The sequence below is a fragment of the Chelon labrosus genome, assembly GCF_963514085.1.
Source record: "Chelon labrosus genome assembly, chromosome: 13".
NCBI classification, from domain to species: Eukaryota; Metazoa; Chordata; class Actinopteri; order Mugiliformes; family Mugilidae; genus Chelon; species Chelon labrosus.
The window spans coordinates 5,718,061-5,744,092 of record NC_140346.1 but is presented as its reverse complement, the minus strand read 5'-3'; the positions used below and the strand labels follow the sequence as shown (position 1 = coordinate 5,744,092).

General features: G+C 42.3%; 1 protein-coding gene across 1 annotated transcript; it reads right to left on the bottom strand.

The window, feature by feature from the left end:
• Positions 1-13,525: 13,525 nt before the first annotated feature.
• barx2 (BARX homeobox 2) lies at positions 13,526-24,514 on the bottom strand. Its single transcript, XM_084558478.1, has 4 exons — positions 23,611-24,514; positions 18,465-18,774; positions 15,758-15,842; positions 13,526-14,739 (listed from the first exon to the last, which is right to left on the bottom strand). The coding sequence occupies exons 1-4, from the start codon at positions 23,795-23,797 to the stop codon at positions 14,452-14,454; spliced, it is 870 nt and encodes a 289-aa protein (XP_084414604.1). The 5' UTR covers positions 23,798-24,514; the 3' UTR covers positions 13,526-14,451.
• Positions 24,515-26,032: the final 1,518 nt, after the last annotated feature.

The window sequence follows — 26,032 nt, the reverse complement described above, 5'->3', positions numbered from 1 at the left end:
TCTACACCTTTCTGTTGTTTTTGAACGCACTCCTCTGTCCACCATGAAATCGGTTAGCCCCGGAGTCACACGGAGAGTCACAGTTGCCTCTTGGAGGGAATAGTCGTGTCTGTGAGTGTATGTGTGTGCGAAGGGTCACCGGTGTCTGCAATCCTTATCCGTCCCTCTCCGACATCCCAGAATGCCACAGCACATGAGAGGACTGAGGATTAGAGAAAGTGTCCTCTCGGATGACTCGTCCATCTGTGCCCGGGATCGAGTTATAAGGAGCTGTGGTATTGGGCCGATTCATTTCAATCAACAGCAGATCCAATTCAAATAAGCCCCTCAACTGCAAGGAAAATCCCTCCTGAGGCTCTGTTACCGTGTTCTTTCGGGCAGAAGAAAAATAGCGCAGTGACATTTTTTTTTCTCCCTCTCTCTCTTTTTCTCTTGTTCTTTCATTTGTTGATCAACAATCTCGCCTCTTCCTTTGCTCCGTCATTCCCAAACCTAATAGCGAGGCCATTTTCATCATTTCTCCATTTCTTCCCCCCCCCCTTCTGCTTGGTGGCTAATCAGGAAGCACCTCGTCCCTATTTATCATGTAAATTGAATCATTCCCACCCACACTACAGGAAAGAAAAACATCATCATTGCCTAATGCATTTTGCGGCTGCATTTATAGTGATTGTCATTATGCATTTTAACAGATGTGAGGGGTTAATGATAATGCTTTGATCTTCTTTAAACTAGTTGCCTTGCAACTTCTTTGAACACTGATCTGTGTTCGAGCTCAGTTATGACTGTCTGCAGGGAAATTCTCCAGAAGACCTCTCTGCAAATGATTATTCTTTTTCAAATGCATGGATACTAACAGAAAAAATCTAATACATTTAAAAGAAACTATACTGAGCTTTTCATTTCATGTAAATTTGTTCAAAACATGTCAGTTTGAGGTTCCTCAATTCTTTCAAATATGAATGTGAGCCAGAATGTTATCATTTAGCCATAACTGACATTTATGTTTAAACATCAGTCAAGATATTATTATAAAAGAAGAAATTGGTGTCGGTTTTGTCCAAGCCCATGAGGGAATTTGCTGTCTCACCACTTCTTTTCTTGTTGTTCACATAATGATGAAGGTGGTTAATTTACCACTTTAAATTATTCAGACATGGCCCCTTGGTTTTGGCCACCAACTGTCAGTTTTGAAATTTGAAGTTTGTCCCATTTGAAATGACCACTGTGGCTAGAAGACTTTGTTACCAGCAACTAGCGGCAACCTCGCAGGGCTGAAAAATGAAGCCAACTCAGAAGTGCAGTTCCTCAAATGGCCACTTGATGCTGCCAGTGAAAGTGAGTCAATCCCCATAGAAACAGGCATGTTTAGAGTCGGATAAAAAAGAAAAAAAAAGAAACAGACACAATTCCAACCTCTAAAGCAAATGTTCAACTGTATGCAAATTACATTTTTATATATATAACTAATATAATTAAGGACTTGACAGTTTTGAGTGACAGGTTGGTAACAGCTTACTAGTTGTCCAGAAATACTCCACTCCACTGCCAAGAAAGGGCGATGTCCAGAGCCGCCACATTGAGCATCAATACTGAGAAAAGAGGGAACGATTCTTCAGAAAACCCACGGAGGGTTTGTTCACCATTCCATACAGGATGGTCCGTTCTCATTACCCTTCATGAGTTGAAACACTGTCTCTGGATATGATGTTCGTCTTTAAAGAAGGATGGCTTTTGTTTTTTGGTGACAACACACAGCATAAATCATTATGTCCCAGTCTTCCATGTGGGTAGGAGACATTAGATTTTATCTGCGGCATTAACAAGCCCATGTTCCTGCCAACCGAGTGACATTAACACCAAATATAAAAGTTAGCATTGCGCAATTTGTTAAATGCGTGGTACATTGTTCCGGATATGTTCCCCGTTGATTTTGATAAATAGCCCTGAGATACTGAAGCCATTTCATCATGATGTGCCGTGCTATGACGTGTTCAAGCACTGACTCAAAGGGCACTTAAATCAGTGTAGAAGTGGATTAAGACAATTATGTATGAAACAGCATAAGAATCATCCAACAAGCCATCTGCGTGATGATCTGCCGGATGAGCTACGGGACCTGATGCCCGTGGAGTGGATGTAGTTATCACTGTGCAGTGGAAGTGAACACATGGCAGAGACGTGCTAGGCTGAAATCAAACCCTAGCTGGCCAGCTCTCCCATCCACCCTGACCCTCCAAGGTTGCTTGCGAGGAGCATCAGCCATCACTGACCTCATTCACTGACTTCCCATCCTTCGTATGATTGACAATAAAAATACGCTCAGTGCCATGATCAATGTTTTAAACCTTTTTTACACTAATAATTTACAAATCGCTGCCTAAAAAGGATTCTCTCTCTCTCTCAGGGACAGCACTGACATTGACTTATGTACATCTGGGATAACATCAAACATACTGCTGAAGTTTTTTTTGCTCCACTGTGACCAGTGACCAGTACTGGATTTTTAACCGTTTGCCCAGGGGTGAAAGCCACAGTCTTCCAAAGATAGTTTAACGCCACACAGAAAACAGTGTATCAACAAAAGGATTAAGTGAAGTGAAACTATGAATCAGTGCTGGAGGAGAGGTGAGGATCCACTCTCAAGCAAAAACTACACTGTGTGAATTTATATCCGCCTCAGCCAGTATGTAAACAAAAGGCGTGAGAACCGAAATGAAACTCTAAACAGAGCGATCCGACCAACATTAGAACCAAATAATAATAGAAGTATTGTTTGGGGATGTGTTATGCTTTGTTAAAGAATGCCATTCCTCCACTTCCCTTTCCTTTTGGCACCGGCTGACACGATGATAAAGTGTGTCTGTCTTTCTGTCAGTTAACACATGCCCATTGTGGGACGTGAAACACCCCCATGTGTCTCTCCTCCATCTGCCATGTCCTTGTGTTTCATCACCTTTAAGTGCTTATGAAATTATCTATATTCAGTGATGGCTCCCTTTGCTTCACCTGCGAGAAATGTTGTTTGCGCAGTCGATCCCGGGGGCAAAGAGAGCTCACCTTGTCAGGGCCAAGGACAGAGAGACCACCTCTTCATCATTTTTCTGCGCTCCCCTCCTGTTTTTTTGGGTTTTTTTTTCCTCATCCACCTCATGTTATACTCTTCCAACTCGTGAATGTTTGTGTGTGCGCATGACTAAGCGTGTATCTGTTTCAGCTTGTGCCTACACCCTGAGCGCATGGCAGGGCGCCAGATTCAGGCAGATAACATCTTGAAGGAAACATTACAGTATTGCATACTCAATTCAGATTACTCAAATGTTTATAGCAACCAGTGCCACAACAGGTGGAGAGGGATGAGCCTTTGGCAGGCTGGCAGGTCTCGTTCTTCATGGAGCTGTGGTTTCTGATGCCTTATGACAGCAAGTCAAGAGGAACTGATTCACTTGAGTGTGTCACACATAAAGACGGTTTTGTCTGCAGCGGGGAAGCAATTGAAAGCGCAGAATAAACTGCTGAAATGCATGCGCTCAAAGAAGAGGTATAATTTACACACACACACAAAAAGAAAAACGTGCTTTATGATCTGATGTCTTATTTTGTGGCTACACACTTATACTTATGTTCGAAAGTACACCTTGTAAAACAAATTGCACGTTAGCGACCGTCATTTCTTGTCAGGCGCAGTGAAGACGTGTTGTTTTTCTAATTATTATGGAAGTTATTAAAACATCTGTGTGTGAGTAATTTTACTGAAGCTGACCACAGAACTAATCATGTCAATCTCTGGCGGTGATTTCTAATTTACACTCATTTATGACAGCCATGAGTAATGCGGTATATTTCCCTTTGAATAACCCACAGATGAGTCATGCGTGCATCTGCCTATCATGTTGCAGCTCGCACGGGCCCTTCCACAAGCACAGATGTTTTAGCACATCCAGTTTTAATGACAGCATCGCCGTCATACCCGGCTGAAAATAAATAATAATTAACATATAGGGCTCTGCGAATTGCACTTCTTTTGCGCTCATAAAACGACAAGTGTTATCCAGCGAGGATGCTCCATCCCCTCGCTCTGTTCACCCCGCCCCTCGAGCTGACGGCTGACCCCTGGCTGCTCCCTGACATCAGCCAAGACAGAAAAGCAGAAAGAGCCCCTTCACGGGGATCACTGACATGCTCTGCTGTCAGAGCAGTTGACAGAGGAGAAGCTAAACATGTTGAGAAAATAGAAGCTCCTCGCAGCTTGCCAATCACCCATCCTCTGTTTTTTTTTCCTCTTATTTTGCACCCCCCCCCCCCCCCCCCCAAGTGGAAATATGTGAAATATGTGGAGAGAGGACAGATCGCTCACCTGAGCTCATTACCTGCCTGCCGGCCCGAAACCAAAACACAATTTAAGTGACACTAAGTCCTTTTGCAAATAAACACACACGTTTCTCTGCGTGAAGAGGATGTAAGCGTCCACAAGCTGAAAAAAAAAAATAAGAAAGTAGATTCTGTCAGCACAGGAAAGCATCCTGGCACAGATTTGTGTCAAAAAGAAGAAGTCTTATTTGAAGATTTTTTTGACAAGGAGGAAGTTTTCTTTGCTGTGTCAAAGAAGGAAAAAAATATATATATAAAAAAGTGTCTAGTTGGGAATCCAGAACACAGATCTCTGCACACACGGAGAAAAACACACATTTCCTCGGTTCACTTCGTTTGATTTCAGTTGGGCACAGACCTATGAAATGAGCTTTCAACAAATACGTAATTGCTCAGTCATTCTGCCACTCTGTTGATCCCACATTACACAGCCAGCACCGTTGCACTTTTTCCCTGACTCCTTCTGACATTTCCTTGGCTTTAAGAGCGGCTTCCTTTATAGACTCAGCTCTCGGTGTAAAATGAGGATTACAAGCGTACAGAGCTCGGTTTTTCATGTACACTAATTTAAGAGCATTAATAGTTGCATTTTATCATCAGGGAAAACCCTGAGTTGAAAGACTAGATCTAGGAAGAGGAGGGAGAGCAGTGAGAACGAGAGGCAAGAGAACGAAATGTGAAGTGATGAAGAATCTGCGCTGGTGTCAGGTTACTTGCAAAAAAAAAAAAAAAAGCATTTAAAATATAGTAAAAGCTTTGGTGTGCTTTCTGGTTATTACACAGGATTGTTACAACTTGCAACCTTCTGCTTCATTTGGAAAGAGACAGACGCATATCTTATCTTCGGTGGATTCGCTGCCAGCTGTAAACATTCGCCTCTATGAGCCACTCTTTCTCTCTGAAAGGTTTGATTTGTTACTGTAAAGAAAAGCAAGGAACGGCACCATAAAATTCCCTGTCTAAATGGAAAATGAGAGTACATCGCTCAAAGGCCAGGCCAGGTCACAGCAGGGGAAAAAAAAAAAAAAAAAGAAAAAGAAAAAACAGAACAGCAGGCTTTGTGGGATTTTGTATGGATGACTCCCATGTCCTCAGCTGTGCCCGAGAATGAGTTATGATCACAGTGAGAAAATCTGACAGTGCCCACCACCCACATGGCCCTCGTCTCACTTTTTCTTTCTATCCAGTTGTTGCCGTTTGCTTCTGGTTTGCTGTAAATAAAATATATAGAAACACAGTTAACAGGGAAAAACTTTTAAAACTCAAAAACAGACTGGTCCTCGAGCCTTCAAGTACCTTTTTTTTTTGTATAATAGGCCATCTGACCATAATAGGGTCAGTAAGGTTCTGAGATTGTATTGATGTTCACAAATAATTCTGAAGTTTGTAACTTGGAAAACAACCGTTGTAAGATCAATCTGCATGAAAAATCACAGTTTGTGGACGTGTAGATAAGATCTGCATTCATAAAAAAAAAAAATTTATTAAATAGAAAAAAATGTCCATGAGAAACAATTAAGTTTTGCTTAATACTCTCTGTACTCTGTGCACAAAATGTTTGTAACGCTCACTTTACTACACAATTTTTTTATTTTTTTATTTTTTACAAATGCAACTCTTTTGTACACATGTGAAAACTGGAATTTCTAATGCAGATTTATTTTTACAGGTTAACAAATAACGATTGACTACTACAAACTGTGGAGCGATTATCAAAAGCTTACTTTCTACATTTTAACATTTGTTTTTTATATATATATATATAGCCATTGCTCCATGTGATACTGTTGCTTGGAGAGCAGGAACAATTATGAGCAGGAACAATTAGATTATGACAAAAGTTTGGAACATGACTACACTATTATAGACCAACTAAAAATATCACATCAGGTGGCCAAGTTTTTTTTTTGTTTTGTTTTTTAAGTTTCAGTTTAAGAGATTCTAAGTTGTGGCTGTCTACTAAATCATAGATAACATGCACAATGCAAATATAATGATTCCTTATTGTATGCAACTAAGAGTGTGCATGGCTGCTGCAGTCTTATTAAAACACCTTTACATATTTATTTATTTTTAATTTTTATTTTGTAAGAGGCCTTTCTACCTCAACATTTACAGCACTTTTGTAAAGGACACACTTCCTGTGCAGGCATGCGACACTGACACTGGATATAATTCAAGAGATGCGGTATAACAACTTCTTAGGATAGTGGGTAGGGTTGGAAACTTCTGAATCATTTCTAAGCTGACCTTTAGGCTTGGAGTCCCTTGATAAAAAAAAAAAAAAAAAAAAGTGTGCAGACCTGATGTGGACAATGACAGGTGGTTACATGCATACATCATGGAGCTAAAAATGCAACAAACACGCTGGTGTTTCCTTTAAGACCCCACATTTCTAGGCTCTTACCGGTGTTTGGGTTACTGACAGGGATCTTCACGGAGGTCTGTGGGTTTTTTTGGGGGGACGTAGGAGCACACGGTAGCTCCTGGGTAAAACTGACAGGTCTATTACCACCCATCTCCTCAGCAGGCGGATATACACCCTACAGCCAGTGATTATGACTTCTATAACAAGCCCCTCCGTATCCTTGCAGCAAAAACATGCATGCAGACACACACATACACACACACACACACACACACATGCTCGCTGTCTGATTTATGAGCTTGAGAGCCTGGAGGTGGGAGGCAGTGCCTCGTCCCCCAGACGTTGACCAGAGAATGAGCTATCGAAAGAAGACAGGGAGGCGGGCAGGACTGTAATTAACGCACTAAATACATTAGGCCGAAAGATCCCACAGTACATCACCAGGGGATGTACTGAGAAATGATTTGGGCACTTAGTCCTGAAGCATCTGTGTTAAGGATGATTGCGTAAATGACGGAAGCGATTCAAAGAAAATCTGATTCATAACGTCCTGGCAACACATGAAAGCTTTTGTGGGTTGCTTTGGGCATTAAATAAACACTCACCATCTAAAAAAACAGATATAAGTCTTTGCTTTTATAAAGTTAATTATACTTTTAATACTAGATCAGTTGTAGAACTAAACTAAAACCTTTTAAGTGATCAAGCAGCCTCTCCCCAAATACCCACTTGATGCTAACAAAAATGTATTTTCCCGGCAGGAAAGATTATGTATCAGTCCACCCAAAGTCCGGATTTCCCAGTTTTCCTGCGACACTTAAACGCACCGTGCATTTGTGGATCTGTGTGGCTCTGAGCAGCGTGAAAACGGTCTCGAAACTCCGCGTGTGCACCCAGCTGATCTGTGCGTAACTGCCGACATTCACAGAAAGCCTTTTGAAAGAGAAAATGATGAGATTTGTAAATTTGCAATACAAGAAATAGCTGCATAATGTAATAATATATATTCAGACTGCTCTGCGTGCATTTGTGAAATTATTTTGCACATGCTCAAATTGGCCGGTGGCTGCGCGTGAATTCAAATACGCATTTGTGACCCAAATCAACACACAAGCCGTTGTATGCAGTTGTGAATCCCATCATGTTTCACTTGTGGATCATGGAACACGCATTTGTGACCACTTTGAGATCACGTAACAACACTTCCATTCTTCTGTATTAAGATGCAGTTCCAAAATGAATAAATGACTTTTTCTTTATTTTCAACATCTTGTTTGTTGTCTTTTTTTTTCTCTTTTTATGTCTCCCCTCCACCCCAACCCCTGCTCTGGGGGATTGTTGCTCATTGGTTGCCTCCACCTGATCACCTGTGTGCCACACATGGTTGAGCCACTAATAAGCAAAAACAGTGGAGTTGTGTAAGTTCAGGTAAGACAGCGTTGGCAATAGCGAAGAAAATAAAGTTATGGTAAATGGCCTTGCTTTTATATAGCGCTTTTCTACCTATTGGTACTCAAAGCGCTTTACAGTCACAGACACATCTACCCATTCGTTCACACAAGCACATACACATTCACACACCAGTGCCACGCACTGGGAGCAACTGGGGGTTCAGTGTCTTGCTCAAGGACAATTCGGCATGTGGCACATTCCGGGGATCGAACCGCTAACCCTCTGGTTCGTGGACAACCCGCTCTACCTACTGAGCCACAGCCGCCCCCCTCTGTGCATCACACTGACATAAATCATTCAAGGAAGCCGTACGTTTCAAACTTGTTCCCTATCGTTGACAGTGACTGCGTTGAAGCTTTGTTTATGAGAGATGTGAAGTAGATATCAGATGCACCGCTGGCCTTCAGGGACACACTTTTAAAGCAGGTGGCAACTGTGGAAAAACGCAGCCGAACGGCACCACTTTTTCAGGTGCCGTCTGTGGTGATCACGTCTCGCCCACACGTGTGCGCATGAGAGTTAAGACGCTTCACTGTTGCAGGGGAACAAGACTTCCTCGAGTTACTGAGGAGCCTTTGTGTCAGTGGTACATAAGGAGGCAACGTCGAGTACAGGTTGAAAATACAGGTTGAAGTAACAGAAAGGCCAGGCTACACCACTTTCACACTTTGCAATGTGGGTTTGTCATTTCATTAGGAATGAGGAAAAAAAGCAGAGCAATGGAATGGGATGTGGTAGACATGTAATCAGAAGCAAGCCAATACACAGAGATCTTAAATTATTATTAAATAATGTGACAAAAATTAAAAATTAAAAAAGCGAAAGAAGCGAAAGAAGAGACACTTAGGGTCATTTGGCAAAAAGTTTGAAAGTGGTTCAGCTTTAATCACAGCACAGCGTAGCGTCACCCAGTTGTTAATCAAGTGACTGCATGTACACATTCCTGGTAAATTACTGTAAAAACCTAAAGACCGTACTTGTGCTGTTTAACCTTGTAGCTGTATGACTAATGTGGATAACACGGAAACACATTTCCAGAGTAGTAAAATCCTGTTTAGTATAAACTGTAAACCACCGTGTAGTGTTGGGACATCTTATTAGCCTTCGGACTCATAGATGTGTTATTCAGACCTACAAAATTACTTTTCATTGTCTCCCTAGTGATGTCATTATTACCAACGAAGATGAGCAGTATGTCAGCAACATCCATTACTAGAGGCAACCTTTTGTCTAGAAAGTAGTGATGATACATGGAGGAGCACTTGGTCTTTACAAATTTTAAATCTAAACACGGAGGTTTAAAGAGATTTAACCATAAGATAATTAACCATTTAGCTGTCATCTGCAGTTTGTTACCACTCGGCACAAGTCTATCTGCCTTTGTGAGGATTTCCTTCTTTTGAGGAATAAACCTCAGCCACATGGAAGCATCGGTAATGGGAAAACATAATTACATACCACGTAATAAAGGTTAATGCCTGTTCAATTTCTAGTTATGTTCTACGTATATCTAAATGCAAGTCTTGCTCAACATATGAATCACAGTCAGTGACTCCCTGCACCTCGGCGGGTGCAGGGAGTGACCCTCCACCACTGCCGCTGATGAGTGCGTCTTTTCAACTGTTGAGGAAGACAATGGCGAGCATTGTGCATGTCATAGAAAGCATCCGCCTTTATTGACTTAAGTAAGCCCTGCTGTTGCTCTTGCGCCCGACATTTAGAGATAACTTCCTCTGCCATGACACAAAGTAGCTGAAGCCCTGTGAGCAACGCCCACTCCCCCCAGCCCCTGCTAATTACCTGAGCATACGCAAAGCTGACAGGTGAAGGTGTGCGATGGATGTCTCTGTGGGTGGGGGAAAGGGGCTGCCTATAGGGCTGACACCGCTCCACTCCAGTGACCTACACCTGAACTTGGACCTGTGAGAAAATAACAGGTTCTCCAATTAGCCCGCCAGTGTCTCACCGCAGGCCTGTTTCTGGAAGCCTTGCTTACCTCGCCGCACAACAATTGGCCCCAGGGAGCTCTGCAGCCTGTGGAGGCTTGCAGAGTGTGCTTCCTTGTAGGCCCGCCTCCTTGCCTGCCAGCCAGGGCCTCTGGTTCACAAGAATATTTAATATTAAAATGTTTGAATTCATTCCCTGCACTTAAGGCAGATACACTGTACCTGCTCCAGATGCTGTTGTTATTTAAGTCTTAATTTAACCAGGTGGTGAAGCTGAGTCATTCTTGGAAAGCTTAGCAAACAGTGCAGCCAATTTTGATTAATCACTTTTTAATATATTCTGAACAAATAACTATTGTGTACACCAGTAATTGTCAGCATAAATCCTGATAATAATACAAGAGTGTTCATGCCAGAACCAGGCAGGCGGACTTTACTTAAGTAAAGTCTAAGCAATGGCGACAATTAAAGGGTTAGAACTAATATGTTAATACTAAGTGCCGCATTGTTCTAAGGAATCTAAGCACCGAGTTTCCATCCATCCATCCATCAATTTTCGTCCACTTAACCATGGTACGGTTGTGGTGGAAACAGGCTAAGCAAGGAATTTCAGACGTCCCTCTCCCCGGCAGCACATTCACCAAGTTTGTTATGGCTTATTTCATGCATTTATACGGTACAGTTAAGCCCTGAAATGATTCATACCCATACCTACTATTCTTTCGCGGTGAGTTACTTCTGACTGGAAATGACACGTAACAAAAGATGATTAAAAACGCCTAAAAAAACCCCAGAACAAATAAATAAAAATAAACAAATGCATGGAAAGATGTTAACGATGCATTTTTTACTTTTTATAAACTGTTGCTTTCTTTATATTTTCACTTTTTTACTAAGAATGCCATGTTCTGAATGAGTCTCTATTCTATTTTAGACTTTTAAAGAATGCAATCGTTCTATACTCAGTTTTGCAAGTCACATTAATTGAGGCTTTATTTTACCTGAATAGGTTTTAGTCTACTGCAAGTTTTAACCAGTACCAAAGAACTCAGTGACGACTTGATGACTGAAAATAGTGTTTCAACTGACAGTGTCTTTCAAGCCTTCAGTACGTATATTTGTACTTTCCAGCCTCATGGAGTTTCATTAGCTGACATCAGTGTTGCCAGATAATTATCATATTTATACGATAGATATGATACGACAAAATGGCAAATATATGATAGTTTCCATTTGACTGACGGTGAATAAAGCAGTTGCTTTGTTCAAATGGCCAAGCCTCCATGTTTATTTATTAAGTTACTGTAGTTCCATGCACATAGCATAGCTTTGACTTTAAATGCACTGTCCTAGTGTGTGATTTTTGTTGGGTCAAAATACGATAATTTTAAAGCGACAGTACGATATTTCTTCACTTCCCGTCTGGCAACACTGACTGACTGGCTCGCTGACCGCATAGGAAAAGGTCGTGGCTTAGGTTAACACCTTTCCAAATATTAAGTGTACAAAAGTTACTGCCGGGTGAAATTATTCTCGTTCATGTTCTGTGAAAAAAAAATAAAATAAAAATACAATTCAAGACTATTCCACAAACTCCCACGAGTTTGGGCTGACCAGAATATACAAGAAGTTCCTCGGTGTAAAAGCACTCAAAGGGCAGGGCAGGCGGCTAACACTGACTCTCGCGCTGGCAGCGCAAAAGGCCAAGGAGAATCCGAGGCTCACCAGATGAATCTCAGCCATTCTGGTATCAGTGTCTCAAGGCAGAGGCTCCGGACAGGACGGTGCACAAGGCTTGGGCCCATGCATTTATTTCAGTTAAAAAAAATGAAAAAAAATGCATTAATGTTTGTAGCAAGATTCATTAAAATACCAAACTAGTTTCAACATGTGGACTTACGGGATTTTAGTTGTGCCAAATTAAAAACTTGGACCTGTGAGAAAACACACAGTGCCCTTCACTTATTATGCTGAAATGATGATTATGCAGCTCAACCATTAGATTCAAAAGGGAATCCTTGATCCAAACTTACTTTAAGATTGAAAAATCATTTACACAACAATGGATTCTCAGTAACTGAATAAAAAGGAAATAGATCTGTTTTCGGTACTTGATTACTAGCAGAGAAAAATAATAACTGAATAGTAATTCACAGAGCTAGTTTTAACAAATTTTCTGTTATATATAACTAAAAAAGTAAAACGGTTAAATAACATTCCCAAGAAGTGTGGGGCCTTCAGCTGGTCCATACATAAGAAACATACTTAGAGTGTTTACACAAGGCGTCAAACCAGGGCACACATTACTCAACGCTAACTTGCGCTGTTTGCTTTAGAAATCATCCATGTCCGGTATCAGGCACTAAAAATACACTTTAGACTGCTCCTCACTTGCCCGGGGACACGGAGGAGCCCTCTGGGTGTGCTACGGGCCATCTTGTTCGCCGTACAGATAAAGATGATAAATGTCACAACACAAGAGTGCTTTAAACGCTTTGTTCTCTTGAGCGTGATTTATGGTGAACTTTGACTACGGTTAATACATCCTCCAACGCTCCACCAGTAATGGATCCGCCTGAACTTCAACCTGCCAGAGCTACTGTAACTGCTTGATTTACGCACCCTGAGCATGACGTGACAGTGCGTTCGGGACGGTCACATGAACGGGGTCCTATAGGTGACTTTAAATTGTTGTTTAACTGTTTAAATTAGAGACACACCAAAACCACCAGGCAAAGGTTAAATATAGTGGAATATCCTTGAACACAGTGGTCAGTAGCAAAAGGTAAAAGCAGCACTGTAGTGACCCAACGTCAAAGAGGTTGCACCACAATAACACCAAGGCAAACTTTAAGGATAGCTATTTTATTAAGTGTATTTAAATACATAAACACACACTTGTATATAGTAAAAATAATTTTACACAAACCTAAAAAAAAAGACAGCAAACAAGCGTACCAAACAAGCATTATTTACATCAGAAAAATACTGCACTTTTCATATGAAACAATGACAAATAAAAATAAATCTGTATAATTCGAAAAAAGTGAAAACTCTTTAAAAATTACAAATCCCTGCGAGGGGAGAGAGAACTCGAAGAGGAACACGGAGAAGTCGGCGGCAGGCGGTTGGAGACGGCGCTATGTTAATGCAGGTCTAACATACCGATCGGGGGAAATCATGCGAAGCCTGCAGGCTGGAAACGTCTCTGAGATTTTAAATGTTCAGCATTTGCTGTGCATCTCTGGCACAGGCCTTGATTTATTCCCTCGGTGAATCTCGACAGCTTAAGAGTCTTAGTGCCCTCGTGGCTGAAAGACACCCTGACTCCCACGAAAGTAGAAGAAGAAGAAAAAAAAAAGAAGATCAGGGACGGCTGGAACATTACACATATAAACTATTTTAATCCAATCCAATTTAAAACAGCAGTTAAAAATACTGTCTTACACACACACACATATATATATATGTATATGTGTGTGTATGTATATATACACACATATATGTATGTATCCAAAAGACCATATATTTTATCCTTTATACATATTTCTACAGTATGGTACAGTGTATGGCTTGGCAGAAATATTGATTTCAGCTTTGACAAAAATAACAAAACAAAAACGCAAGCTTCATTAAGCAAATATTGAACACATTTGTGCCTGAAAGCTGTACGACTCCAATCTAAACACAGAAGTTTCCTTCTCTCAACTTAGCAGAGATCTCTCGGCACTGATAGTCAGAAAAGACCGTAAAAAATATACTGCATCTGATGGTTATTTCATTGACACTTTAAAAGCTTTCCTCTGAGACCAACAAGGCACTGTGGCCGTTCCGTGTAGCAGTTTTTGGCAGTGACGTGTTTCATAGTACAGAGGTACATACACAGTAAGGCAATGTTTGATATTTAGGCAGCTTTGAGAACTGAGAGGTGTGTGTAGGTGTGTGTAGGTGTGTGTAGGTGTGTGTGTGGGATCTCTCGTGGTTGAGAAGCACAATAGCGCGATGCTGATACATGTCACTCTGTTGTGATTAAGGCTTGACTGACCTGTTTGGATTTGTCAGATTTACACTCTTTGTACTATAGACCAAAGGCCAAATGTCTACCAGTGCAATCATGAAGGTTAGCTCTCTGTATGGCACACTCTCTGGTACACAAAAAAAAAATGATACAAGGCTCTACTGGCTAAAGACTGGATGCCACCAATGTGTATCCAAAAAGCAAATGGCTTTAAACACCACACAGGCTTTTTACAGTGATCCTGAGGCACTATTTGTTTTCAGGTTGGCGTCAGTCTTTGGTTCGTTTGTTCTTGCTTAGCTGGCTGCGTGAGTTTTTGACACGAGGAGTGGCAGCTCTCGCTCAGAGCCCTCCATCGCGCCGGTTGGATTGCTGGTTTCTGAACTGAGATCTTGAGGTTCCAGCTGAGGGGCTTCCGCCCCGTTAGCCAGCGCCGCCTCCTCGGCGGCTCCCCTCCTCATCCTCTCCTCTTCCTCCATCCTCATTCTCCGCTCCTCCGCCTCTATTTCCTCGGTGGTGGGGATGGAGTTCTTCTTGGGTCTTCCCTTGGGCTTAGTCGGGGCCTCGTGACCTCCTTTGAGCACCTAGAATAAAACACAGGCGGTGTTAGTGGACTCCTCTGGTAATAAATGGCAGCAAAAGTCAAAGGCAGTGCTTGCTATTATAGTAATTAAGAGAAGACGTATTGCTGCTGGCTGCGCCTTGTGCACTCATTTATCTTTAACGATTTCAGGGCTTTTTTGTTCTCGAGTTGTTGACCCTTCTTCAAGAGTGTTTGCTCTCGCTGCCGTCATCATCAGTCACATCGCACTCTTCACACCCTCTCTCCCTGCCATACTTCTCTCTACCACTCACTTCTCTCATCATTATAGCAATCAGATACGGGACACAGAGTCTTTATAGTGGTATCCATCGGTAAGCAGCAATACTAAAGCTTAAAGTACAAAAAGATGACAAAAATGATAAAGAAATAATAGCTATGGAGATTTCCCCCCTCCCTCTTCTCAACCATTATCATTTTTACTATTCTCTTAGTGTGTTAGCTTATTTGGAAGTGATCATTTGGAAACTGGTGCACATACTGTATGTCTGTAAAAAAAAAAAAAAAAAAAAGAGAAAGAAATAATCTGAAAGAGCAAAACTTTATTTTGAAACTTAGGTGGGCTTGGTTATTTCTGATTTGAAACCAGGCTTAACTAAAAATTATAACATTCCCTTCATTTCTCTGATATTTTACTGGGAGATGTTTTCCATTGTTTGGTATTTTTAGAAGCATATTTTGTGATGGAAACAGTAGCTGTTAAAAATTTGCCCACTGCGACAGCTGCTTCAGGGATTTTATGCTGCTTCAAGCCACTGCCCAGACTAATATTTGTTTTTAGCAACTAACAATACAGCTCTTACAATGTTTGCAGATGTAGTGTTAATATATTCTTGCTATTTCCAGAAAGAAAAACTGAAAAAAAAAAGTTGTCCAGTGCGGAGAGATTGCTGAATGCGACTCGTACGAGCAAACCTCGTACGAACAATTAAGAGAGGTTTGAGAGAAGACTCTAAATGTTCTGTGCCCAATGTTTCAGGAGATGCCAGACTTACACCTACCATTTTCTTCCACTTCATACGCCTGTTCTGGTACCACGTCTTCACCTGGAGCTGTGTGAGGCCGAGTGACTGGGCCAGGTCTAACCTGCAGAACCACAAATAAAACAAATGGCACATAAGCGTCATACTTATATAATACTTATATAATATATTAACCTGGACTGTAATTGCGGTTTTCAACTTTGTAACAAGTATACAATGCTATTTCATGCCTTCTTTGCAAGTTAAGGTGCAGTATAAGATCCTTTAATTCCATGTTTGAATCTCACGTCAAAGATGATTTGCAAGTAGCCTGTGCACCTGCAGCTAAGGAAACAATGTCTGAAAGAAATGCACTGCGGTCAGTAATCCAATCAAAGCACTTGAAGCCTGATGATTAGGGCAGAAACCTCTGAATGCATCCGCCACATGTGTTGATGCATGACTAATAGGGCTATTGGTCGGTGTGTAACGCAAAACCCCAGGAAGGGACAGACGAAGTGAACAAGGCATCCGCTTGTTTAAATTTTTTTTTTTTGTTTTTTTTCATCAAGAGATTTCCTCCTCGCTGCTCTTCTCAAGGCCTTTAACGGCCACATGAAGGGGTTTCCGCGTCCACCGACCCCCCGGGGAAAGGAACCGGCTTTCATTTGATGGTGAAAGTGGAAGCCGGGATAGAGGAAAAGGGAGCGGACAAAATCCAAAAAGCAGATCGAGAAGAAATCCCCGAGACTGACAGCGCCTACATGACCTTAAACCTTACGTGAAGAGCTGTGTGTGTGTGTGTGTGTGTGTGTGTGTGTGCTTCGAAAGACTCCAGACATACAGGCAGTCAAACTGTCTGTCACTATCATGCATGCACCTGCCTATAGCAGGGCAACAACTGGAGGCAAGGAAAAGTAATTGCAGAAGAGGAAAACACCCCCAATTATATATGGTCATTAGTTCTCAACGGAGAGAAACCACACGCTTACAGCAGCAGAAACTGTACATGAATTGCTCCCTCCAGGCAACTGCAAGGCCGCCATTTTGTTCCAATCGCACACTTTTCATAAAGGAATCTCGGGTGTTACTGAATACCTTTCCATAATGATGATGATGAGCAGGATGATGATGATTATTAAGACACTAAGTATTATTACAGGAAGTTGCATATAATCATTATGGCTTTATAATATAAATAATTAAAACTCTCTTTCAGGGATATTTTTCATTATTATTATTATTATTTCCCCTGCTGCCACACGCAGTCTGAGACCGCAGAGCTCCCAAGCCAAGACAGGGAAAGAAGAAAAGCTATCTTTGGATCATAACAAACCAAAGTGGGGAGCATGCCACACCTTTGAAGTGGGGCTTTAGAAGGGGATTTTCTCTGTTGATGTTTTCTTCCACCAGCTGGATGTTTAATTAATTCTCAACACAGTGTCAGAGTCGGATATTTTGACAGGACACAGTATTTTGGCGCTGCTATTCGTACGGGTGGTTGGTTTTGATCACTGAGTTGCGCTCTGCCTCGGGGGCCTCTGGTTTAAGATGAGGCATGGCGCCTTTCCAGCGGCTCCGGGCAAGCCAAGATGTGATATATTTAATAATGCATCGTGGGAGTTTTCCCCACGGATGGGAGGGATGTAAATGGGGTGACAAATAAACCTGCTTTGCTCAAAACATGGATGTGGTTAAAAACTGCCATGCAAGTAGGATGCAATGTTTGCGACACCCTATCTGGATGGAGTAGATATTTGCGCGTCCAATCGCATGAACACGTCGTACTTGTGCCGCCACTGATTTACTCTCTACATATGGAAAGCACATCATGGGACGTGGAGTGCACAATACTGCAATCTGTACTGGATGCAAAGGTTCACAAGCAGTTTGAAATTCCTCCTGCGCATGTGAAGGAAAGCTTTTTACAACATTTATGGTTCAGTACTATTCTGGGTTATAATGGAAAAGTAGCCTGCAGGCCAAATAAAATTTTTTTTAAAAAGCTGGAAAATATAGTGTAACCTCGTGTCAGGTCCCAAAAATGACCCACAGAATGGGACTTGAGAGACAGGTATTAACATATAGATTACTTCATCTTATTGTAGAAAGCTACATGTATTTTATATACACCTGCACATGTGTGAAATGATTGGCAGTAAATCAGTGTAATACATTTCTGTTTGCTTGTGTTGGCCTCTGTCCCTGTTTTCCTGAATGAGGCAGTGTTTCTTTGTTGGTTCTTTTTTTTTTTTTTTTTTTTGTCGGAGAGCTCAGGGTTAAAACGTTACTCTTGTCTCAACTAGAATGCTGAGGTAATGCTCTGGCTTCGACAAATTCGCATTACATGAGACACTCCCCACAGGATAAATCAAAAATTATGATGTTGGGTTTACCGCTGCTTGATAATTGCATCTGTGGCTTTGAGAATGTGCTTGTGTGTGTGTGTGTGTGTGTGTGTGCGCGCGTGCTCTGTACTTTGAAAATGTTCTCTATGCCAGCTATGCAGGTTGTCAAAATCATTGACACTTATATGACTCTGGTAGCTGGTACATCGGGTTATTTTAATAAGTGGGCGTCAGTTACCTTTAACATGTAGGTGGTTTGATTCCCAACTTAAATCTTTTTGCTGACTATGACTTAGTTTCATCTCTCAGGTCTGTTTGTGTTACTGTATTTCCCTGCGCGTGCAACACACTCTAACTGAATCGGTCCGATCAAATGTGAGTGTCTGAACCGTGCTGACCTATCGGGCGTGGACAGGTACTTCTGCTTCTGGAACTTCTTCTCCAGGCCCATGAGCTGCAGCTCGGTGAAGATGGTGCGACTGCGCCGTGGCTTCTTCAGGCGGGGCGTGCTGCGCTCCGTGTCCGACTCGCTGCTGATGCTGAGGGGCGTCTGGCTGGGCGAAGGCTCGGAGCCCCGGGCGTGCTGCGGGGAGAGCAGGTGCGGGTGGGCCGTGCCCGGCGAGGGCGGCTGCTGCAGGTGGGGGGGCAGGTTGGGCGGCTGCCGCGTGATCACCGAGAGGAGAGGGTAGGCACGTAGTGACGAGGAGCCTGGAAGAGAGGGCACACAGAAATTAGATACCCTCTGAAATCAGCGCTTATGGGTGTAGTGAACTCTTACGAACTCCTCGGTCACCTCAGTTGTACCATTATTGACCACCTTTAATGGCTTAGACAGGCCCTCTTTTTAATTGACTAGTGTTTGCCGTGAAAAGTGTTTTGGTTTTGACCTCCTCCTTGTAGAGGGCTCTGATCCCAATGACGCAGGCGGTGTTTTACACTGATCCCCTGAACCCTTCAAATGAATGATTATTTTTCAGAGGCTGTTAAGCACTAACCGGCCTCCCCACATAAAAACCACCACCGAGCCCAGCGCGCCGACGTACGCGCACACGCAAAACACACCCATCCAGACGCGGAATCGGCTGCAATAAAAAATTTAAAACTAAATCAAACACCGTTCAACTAATAAACCCCTTTTCCCTCTCTTGCACGCCGCTCTGTACAGCCACACACACACACACACACACACACATTTTTGCTCTTTATCAGAGCAGACAGAAGCAGCAGACGCCAGAATCAATAAAAAAGTAGCACTTGTCTGGAGCCTCGGCGGGAGGGGATGGAGACCTGGAGGTTGACAGAGAGGATGCGGCGGGTCAACCAAAGAGAACATAATATCTGCCGGAAAAATCCTCGCGGCTTCAAATATAAAAACCAACCCCCCGGACTGAAATTTACTAGCAGGCGCAGGCTGTAATGCACCGGCTGATAAGGAGCAGTATCAGGGGGCGGGAGGGGGATTATAGGGGTAGAGGAGGAAGATATAGAGGGAGATAAAAGACAACGCAGTGGAGCACAGAAAATAGGAGGTCGCCTGTGGTAGAGATGCCTTCTTAACCGACAGACAATCTAGACGAGCAAAGAAGATATCGAGTCGGTTTGTTTTTGCTGCTGCTCCTGAAACGTTTTCTCTCATTTTCAGCACGAGCAGGAGTTCTGTCTTTTCCTTAAGTACAGCGGGAAAATATGTAGCGCAAAGGTGAGGGAAGAAAAGGCTCTCAAAACAAATAAATTGGCACCGCTTTTTTAATCGTAGAGGCATGAAGCTGAGGCTTACACACTTAAGTTCAAAGTAATTCAAAGTTCAAAGTAATTCAAAGTAAACCCTGCTATTAGGCGCGAGTCAAGCATGAGGAGCAGAAATATTGCAGGTGAAAAAATAAAAATAAAAGTACAGGTAGCCGGAGCTGCTCTGCAGGCACACAAACACACACATCAGACGCTGCCTTGGGCTCAGCATGACATCATGGTAAGGCACTGAGGTCATCGCTAATCCCCCAATGTTAGACTGCTGGTATTGCAACAAGTCTAGACAAGAAGGCCTTGTTTCTCAGGTTGTACACTCTTGTTATACTTCTGCATGTACTGTATATTGCTTTCAGTCTTTATAGCAGATTCATGATTCATCTCATTTCAGGTTCCTTCAAAGGAAGACTAGAATTTTCAGTCACGGGAATGGTGGCCACGTGAAGGGTCACAGAACTTAGTGAGGGAAGAGCACACCTCAGTTTTGTCTTCACAACTGTCAGGAAACCTCCTGTCAACAAAGAGCTCGGAGTCGTCCACAGACGGACCCCTCAGAGGCAGGACGAATGAGGAGGGGAGGGGGGGAATGTCAGCCCTCGCGGTGACTTTCCACTGACAGCGAAGCCATCGCTATGACACGCCGCTGACAAGCGCCAGTGTCCTGTCAATAGTCTACAAATAAACTGTTTGAGTAGCTGCAAGAGCGCACCTCAGCCCCATGCAGAAAAGCACACTGATACTCTCGATAATCACGTTTGGAATGCGGGGACTGGCACAAGCGCTTCTAGTAACCATTACAGAAGACATACCTGCTAAGAATAGATCAAGAAGAGGAGATTGTTAGGCATTCCTTTTAATACCAACTGGTTTCTCTGTTGATACTAGTTAGCAGGACGTCATTTTCGCTAACCGGGGTTATTCTTGCAACTGATAAAATGCATGAGTGCAACAGCAAGGTATGCCGCAGCCATCTGCTCCCTATCACAACATCTTCTTCTCTCACGCTTTTTTTTTTTTTTTTTTTTTTAATGGAAAGCTGGAATGGGTGATTCATTGCTGAGCTATGACAAGTGTATGTGAACTTTTGCCACGTTTTGAATATAAAGGATCTGGTGACAAGTAGAAGTTTGGCCCTATCAGGCTACCTACTTATTTATCGTTCATTTGAATAATTCAGGACATGACGGATCAGAGAGCTTTAAGCGTGTGAATATCGCTGCCAGGAGCATCTTGTTGAGTGTCATAGTGTTTTCTCGTGGTGAACTTCTCCAGTTAAAACCGCATGTCTAGCACAGAGTATTACATTCATCTGAAACCCGATCCATACAAGTGGCGGCAGGAATCAGCCAATAGCGGAAACTGCTTTTAGATTTATTGCGTATCATTTTTTTTGGAGACAGAAAAATGCGATGGCAGTTCTGGAATGACGGGGAGATGACAGGCTGTCAAAGATTATCATTAACTGAAGAAGGAGGATGTGTGCGTTTGTTTTTGTGTGTGTCTGAGTGCATATTTGCCTGTGTGTGCTGACATGGGTGTAATCAACCGCCTCATGTGGACTTTATGCTTAATGGGAGACTATATTGTCTGTGGTGGATTAGGGTTTAAGAATGGATGAAAACCCCTTTTGCTCGCTAGGATTGTTTTCTGTAAGCCGTGAACTGGTACCAAACCAGTATGCAGCGGCCCTCGGGCTCCACACACTCCTACTTTTCTTTTTGTTTTTATTTTTCATTACGCTGTCAGGTGAGATTACGCCGCAGTTGATCTTAATCTCTCTCACCTCCTCCAGAAAACACCACTAAAAGCCCTTCCCTGGGTCCTGCTGAGAGACGGGATGCCAAATGGAATACTGTAGCCTGCCATTATGCTGCTCGCGGCTCAGCACCAGGTCAGGGCTCATTGTCTCTGATCCCGCTGTAACTGACAGGGAATTAACTCCAAGAGTATTACAAACTTCTGCAAAATCAAGGTCTGCATTTCATTTCTCTCATGACTGACGGAGGAATGTAAATTCACAAACAGCACCATTTCATTTGTGGTCCTCTCTTTTAGGCCACGTTATTGGCTCCTCTGTCTTTTAGCAGCCTCCGCTGGCAGCAGCAGGTTACAACACCCCTTCCTTTGCAGAATGAAGCAGTCAGCTTTCACTGTTAGGGGGCCACGCGGGGGCCAGCAGCCTCTCTCAGGCCCAGGGCGCGCTAGCTTGCCAGCTTCTATATCAAGCACTAAAAGCCATTGATGTAGGGGAATATAGTGTGTCTCACACCCCCGCAGCTACAAATAAGTGGTGGGCACAGTGTTCTGATATGCCGGACGGGTTACTCTATCCATCCGAACAGAGGGGTGCCAAAGCCTAGTCATAGTGCCCTCTACCACACACCAATCCATATCAGAGGGATGAGAGAATCACTCCCCCCCTATTTTTATCCACCCATCGCTGTCATCTTCAAATTGCAGTGGCTATTATTTCAGACTTTAGAGCAATTATCCTAATGGTTACTAGAGTGTGCAGTTGCCTTTGAGTTGTTGGGATTCATCCGGATTTAAAACTGAGAGGGGTTTTGTTTTGGTACGATAACATGCTGCGCCAGTCCGAGATTTGTCGTACTATATGTTGTTGACTTCCAGCGCGAGACACATCGAGGAGGACGCCACAACTGACTGCAAATCCATGATCTGTCTATCTGTCCGTCTGCCAGACTAAGTTTTTCAGATTTTAACCGCCTTGCTGAAAGCGAAATGAGAAGAGTGTAAAATCATAAAAAGTTTTGAGAAGAGACTGATTAATATCAACATAAATAATACTGATTTCAATAAAACAGCTGATGCTTTTTGATCTGTGTTTTTGTCCTTTATCAGTCAATATACTACACGAGTGTGCTAGCTATTATTTATGTCATTATATACAGGTGTACTACACTTTAAAATACACGTTTCTTGCTGAGAGCCTTGCTGTGTTCTGGGAAACACACATTTCTGTGACTGAAACACAACCCAGCAGCAGCAAGATTCATTGTGGAAGGCCCCTTGGCTTAGCAGAACTCTTAACTTAAAGGAAATTAGCTCAAATGGACTGAAGGTTGCAGCTTAGTAACCAGGAGCTTCCATGGAGGTAGGTTTTCCTTTATCTCTCTGACCCGTCCTTGCCTCTTCTTTGACTCTTATGTAGAACTACACCAACTTATCAGTTCAGTCATCTATCATCTTGCATTCAACAAAAGCCCTTGAGCGTTTCTGAGGTTCACCTGACTCCACCGCATGTCATGGATTTTCAACACAAAACACTTAGCTGTCATGATTTATAATGTAAAGTTCAGAGTGAGGAAGGTGAAGTCCCGGTGTGCGGCTATGAAGACTAAATTGTGTTTCCTTTTGAAATACTCATTAAAACGCGTGTGCGCAGCCGCACATGTGAGATAATAAATGAAGCAAATGAAGCATGTAATCAGATATTAATGTTTGCACGATTGTGTGCACCAGCAGGGATCATTTATAAAACTAATCACAACTTTGTGTCACCGCATTAATTTTGCCATTACAACTATGCGCGCCTGCACACTTCAGTTCCGACGTCTTGTGTAAACTTTTGGCACTTTAAATAACATTTCCTGGTTCACGCAACATTGAAATGTGTCATGCTTTCAAATTTAGATGAAACATCTATTAGTTCAAAGACTGAGGTTCCGTGCGTAAAAAAAAGACCTGCAACAGAGAATTAACTTTCAATGTTTTGTTTTTGTTTCTTCTATTTTCTTTCGTTCCGAAGAAGTAAAATAAAAAACAGAGTCGTCTTACCCGAACATGAATGAAGAGGCTTTGGTCGAACAATGAGCGAAGGGCACACCGAGTAGAGAGAAAGTTTCTCAAAATAATCACAAGTCTCCTTGGAGAGGATCTCGTCAATCATGAAAGTCTTGTAGCGTCGCCTGGCAGCCTTCAGCTGCCCGGGGGAGGAGAGCCTCAGCTCGGCTTGACAGTGCATGATCTGTCCCTGTGCGCCGTGCGCTACCTTCGCTGCGCAATGAGCCTGTTCAATTCAATAACGTCTAAACGTATGCAGGTTTAACAGTCTGGAACTGCGGCTATTACGGATCATGCGTTTAAATTACTCATTGTTTATCTTTTTTCTTTTTTTTTTTCTTCAAAAAAAAAAAAAAGGCAGTCTAGCTTTTCCCTGAAGTGTCGTGGTGAAGCTCGGGAGCCTTCAACTTGAACTGCGCCAAGCGCCACAGTGGTAATGAGCTGAGTACGATCTGCGCTCACACCCACTGCTATATAAACCATCCCTGAACACATCTCTCTCTCTCTCCAGCTCTCTTCCTCTCTCTCTCTTTTACAAACACACTCGTGCATTGTACGGTGCATACACATGGCAACGTCCCAAACACACACACACACACACACGCCCCCCACCACTAAAAAAAAAAAAACTTTTCCCCCCCTCTCTGAATCTGCACACTTGTTGATTCCATTCTAAGCGTCTTTATTTGATCATGAGTTTAGACTACAACGCTAACTTAATCGGCACCGTTCTACTACTAAACACTCATTTAAATCTAGAAATATTATCCACCGCCTTCAAATGATTATTATTTCAGTTTCAACCAGCGTCGTGGGTCTTCTGTGTCAAACGATTTAGTTATTTGAATTAATAGTTGAACCCTTTAGCTATTGATAAACTCTGGTCTGACTTATTTTTCTGAACTTTTAAATGTATTCTAACTCAATCCAATTTATTCGATATTTTAACTTTGGATTCAAATGAAAGCCCCGTGGTTAAGCGAATAAATCCAGTAGAGTTAGTTGGTGGCTTTTTTTCTTTCTTTCTTTCTTTCTCTAATAATTTAAAAATTGTCCCGAGGGTTTGCGTCTTGAGTCAAGCGTAAAAACCGCCTGTGGCATTTTTATAGTATCGGGTTTAACTTGTAAAAAAAAAAAAAAGGTTGTTTTTATTTGTTTAAATGGTATTAATATTTAAATGTTTGAACTTGCTTTTATGGATTGATATTATCATAATGATTGTTATTCTACAATTACGTGGAACAATAATAATTTAATGTCCCTAAATAAGGATTTTATTTTTTGTTTAAACTATTTTTTTTTAAAAAGAAATGAAAACACACCTGAATTAGAGTTGTTTCTACAAGGAAATAAAAAGCCTGCAGCCAGAACTGCAGTTAAAGGTCAACTCAGTATAACTTTCTTTAAGTCTTAAGCAAACTGCCGCATAGTTTATAATTTATTAATCAGCAATTACGCACAGATATCTTCCTAACAACATCTACTCAGATAAAATACCGCGCAATGCCATCACCTGCAACTCAGGGCGATGGTTCTCGTTTTGGCCCGACACCGAGTTTGATTCAGCGCTAAAAATCTGTTTTCAGAGTATCATCCGTCAGTCAGATCAAACAGGCTCTAAGAAAAATGTGGGATCAGTGTCGGCCACGAGCTGATGAGTCTGACATTAATGGCTGGAAATACTTCACATAGCGTTCAGCTCACAGCAGAATCTCTCCACATGCTTTTGTGACGGAGACCTCTCTGCGCGTCTCTCATTGTTTAAGTTTTCTATAAATCTATATTTTAAAGATGTTCGTAATTTAGGAGAAAAATGAAACCTTTATTTGAATGTGTATCTTTTTCTGTAAAAACCCATTACCAATATTTGTGAGAATAGAGGACTTGATAAGATATCCTTATTTTATTGAATTTACGTTGTGATTTCAGTAACATTAACTACAGATTGTTTCTGGGATGAAACCCAGAAAATATAAACTTTGAAAAGTCGGTGTCCTGAGGGGAAAACACTTATCATCACCACTGGAAATAAATTTCACTCGCCGACGACTTGCGCCTCCGAAGCGGCCGTGTTCAAAGTGTGGGGGATTATGGAGGAGGAAATATGGGAGCTCTGCGTGGGGAAGGCTCGGCTTCGTTTTAGGGAGGTTTGAGGACTCGATCAAAGAGGAGATGAGAACAACTGCGGCAGAGCTGCCTGCCGAGAACATTTTCGAACCGTTTCTGCAGGGAGCCAAGTGCATTAAGAAAGAATAAAACTATTTTCCGCGGACATAGTTTCACTTTTTCTGACAAGTTAATTGCACCCAACTCCATAGAACATAATATATGGTACAGTAATCGCGAGTTTTTCTGTTTTAAGGCAAGTAAGACTCAATTAAGAGATAGAGACTAAGGTCGGAAAGTTAGGCCTCGT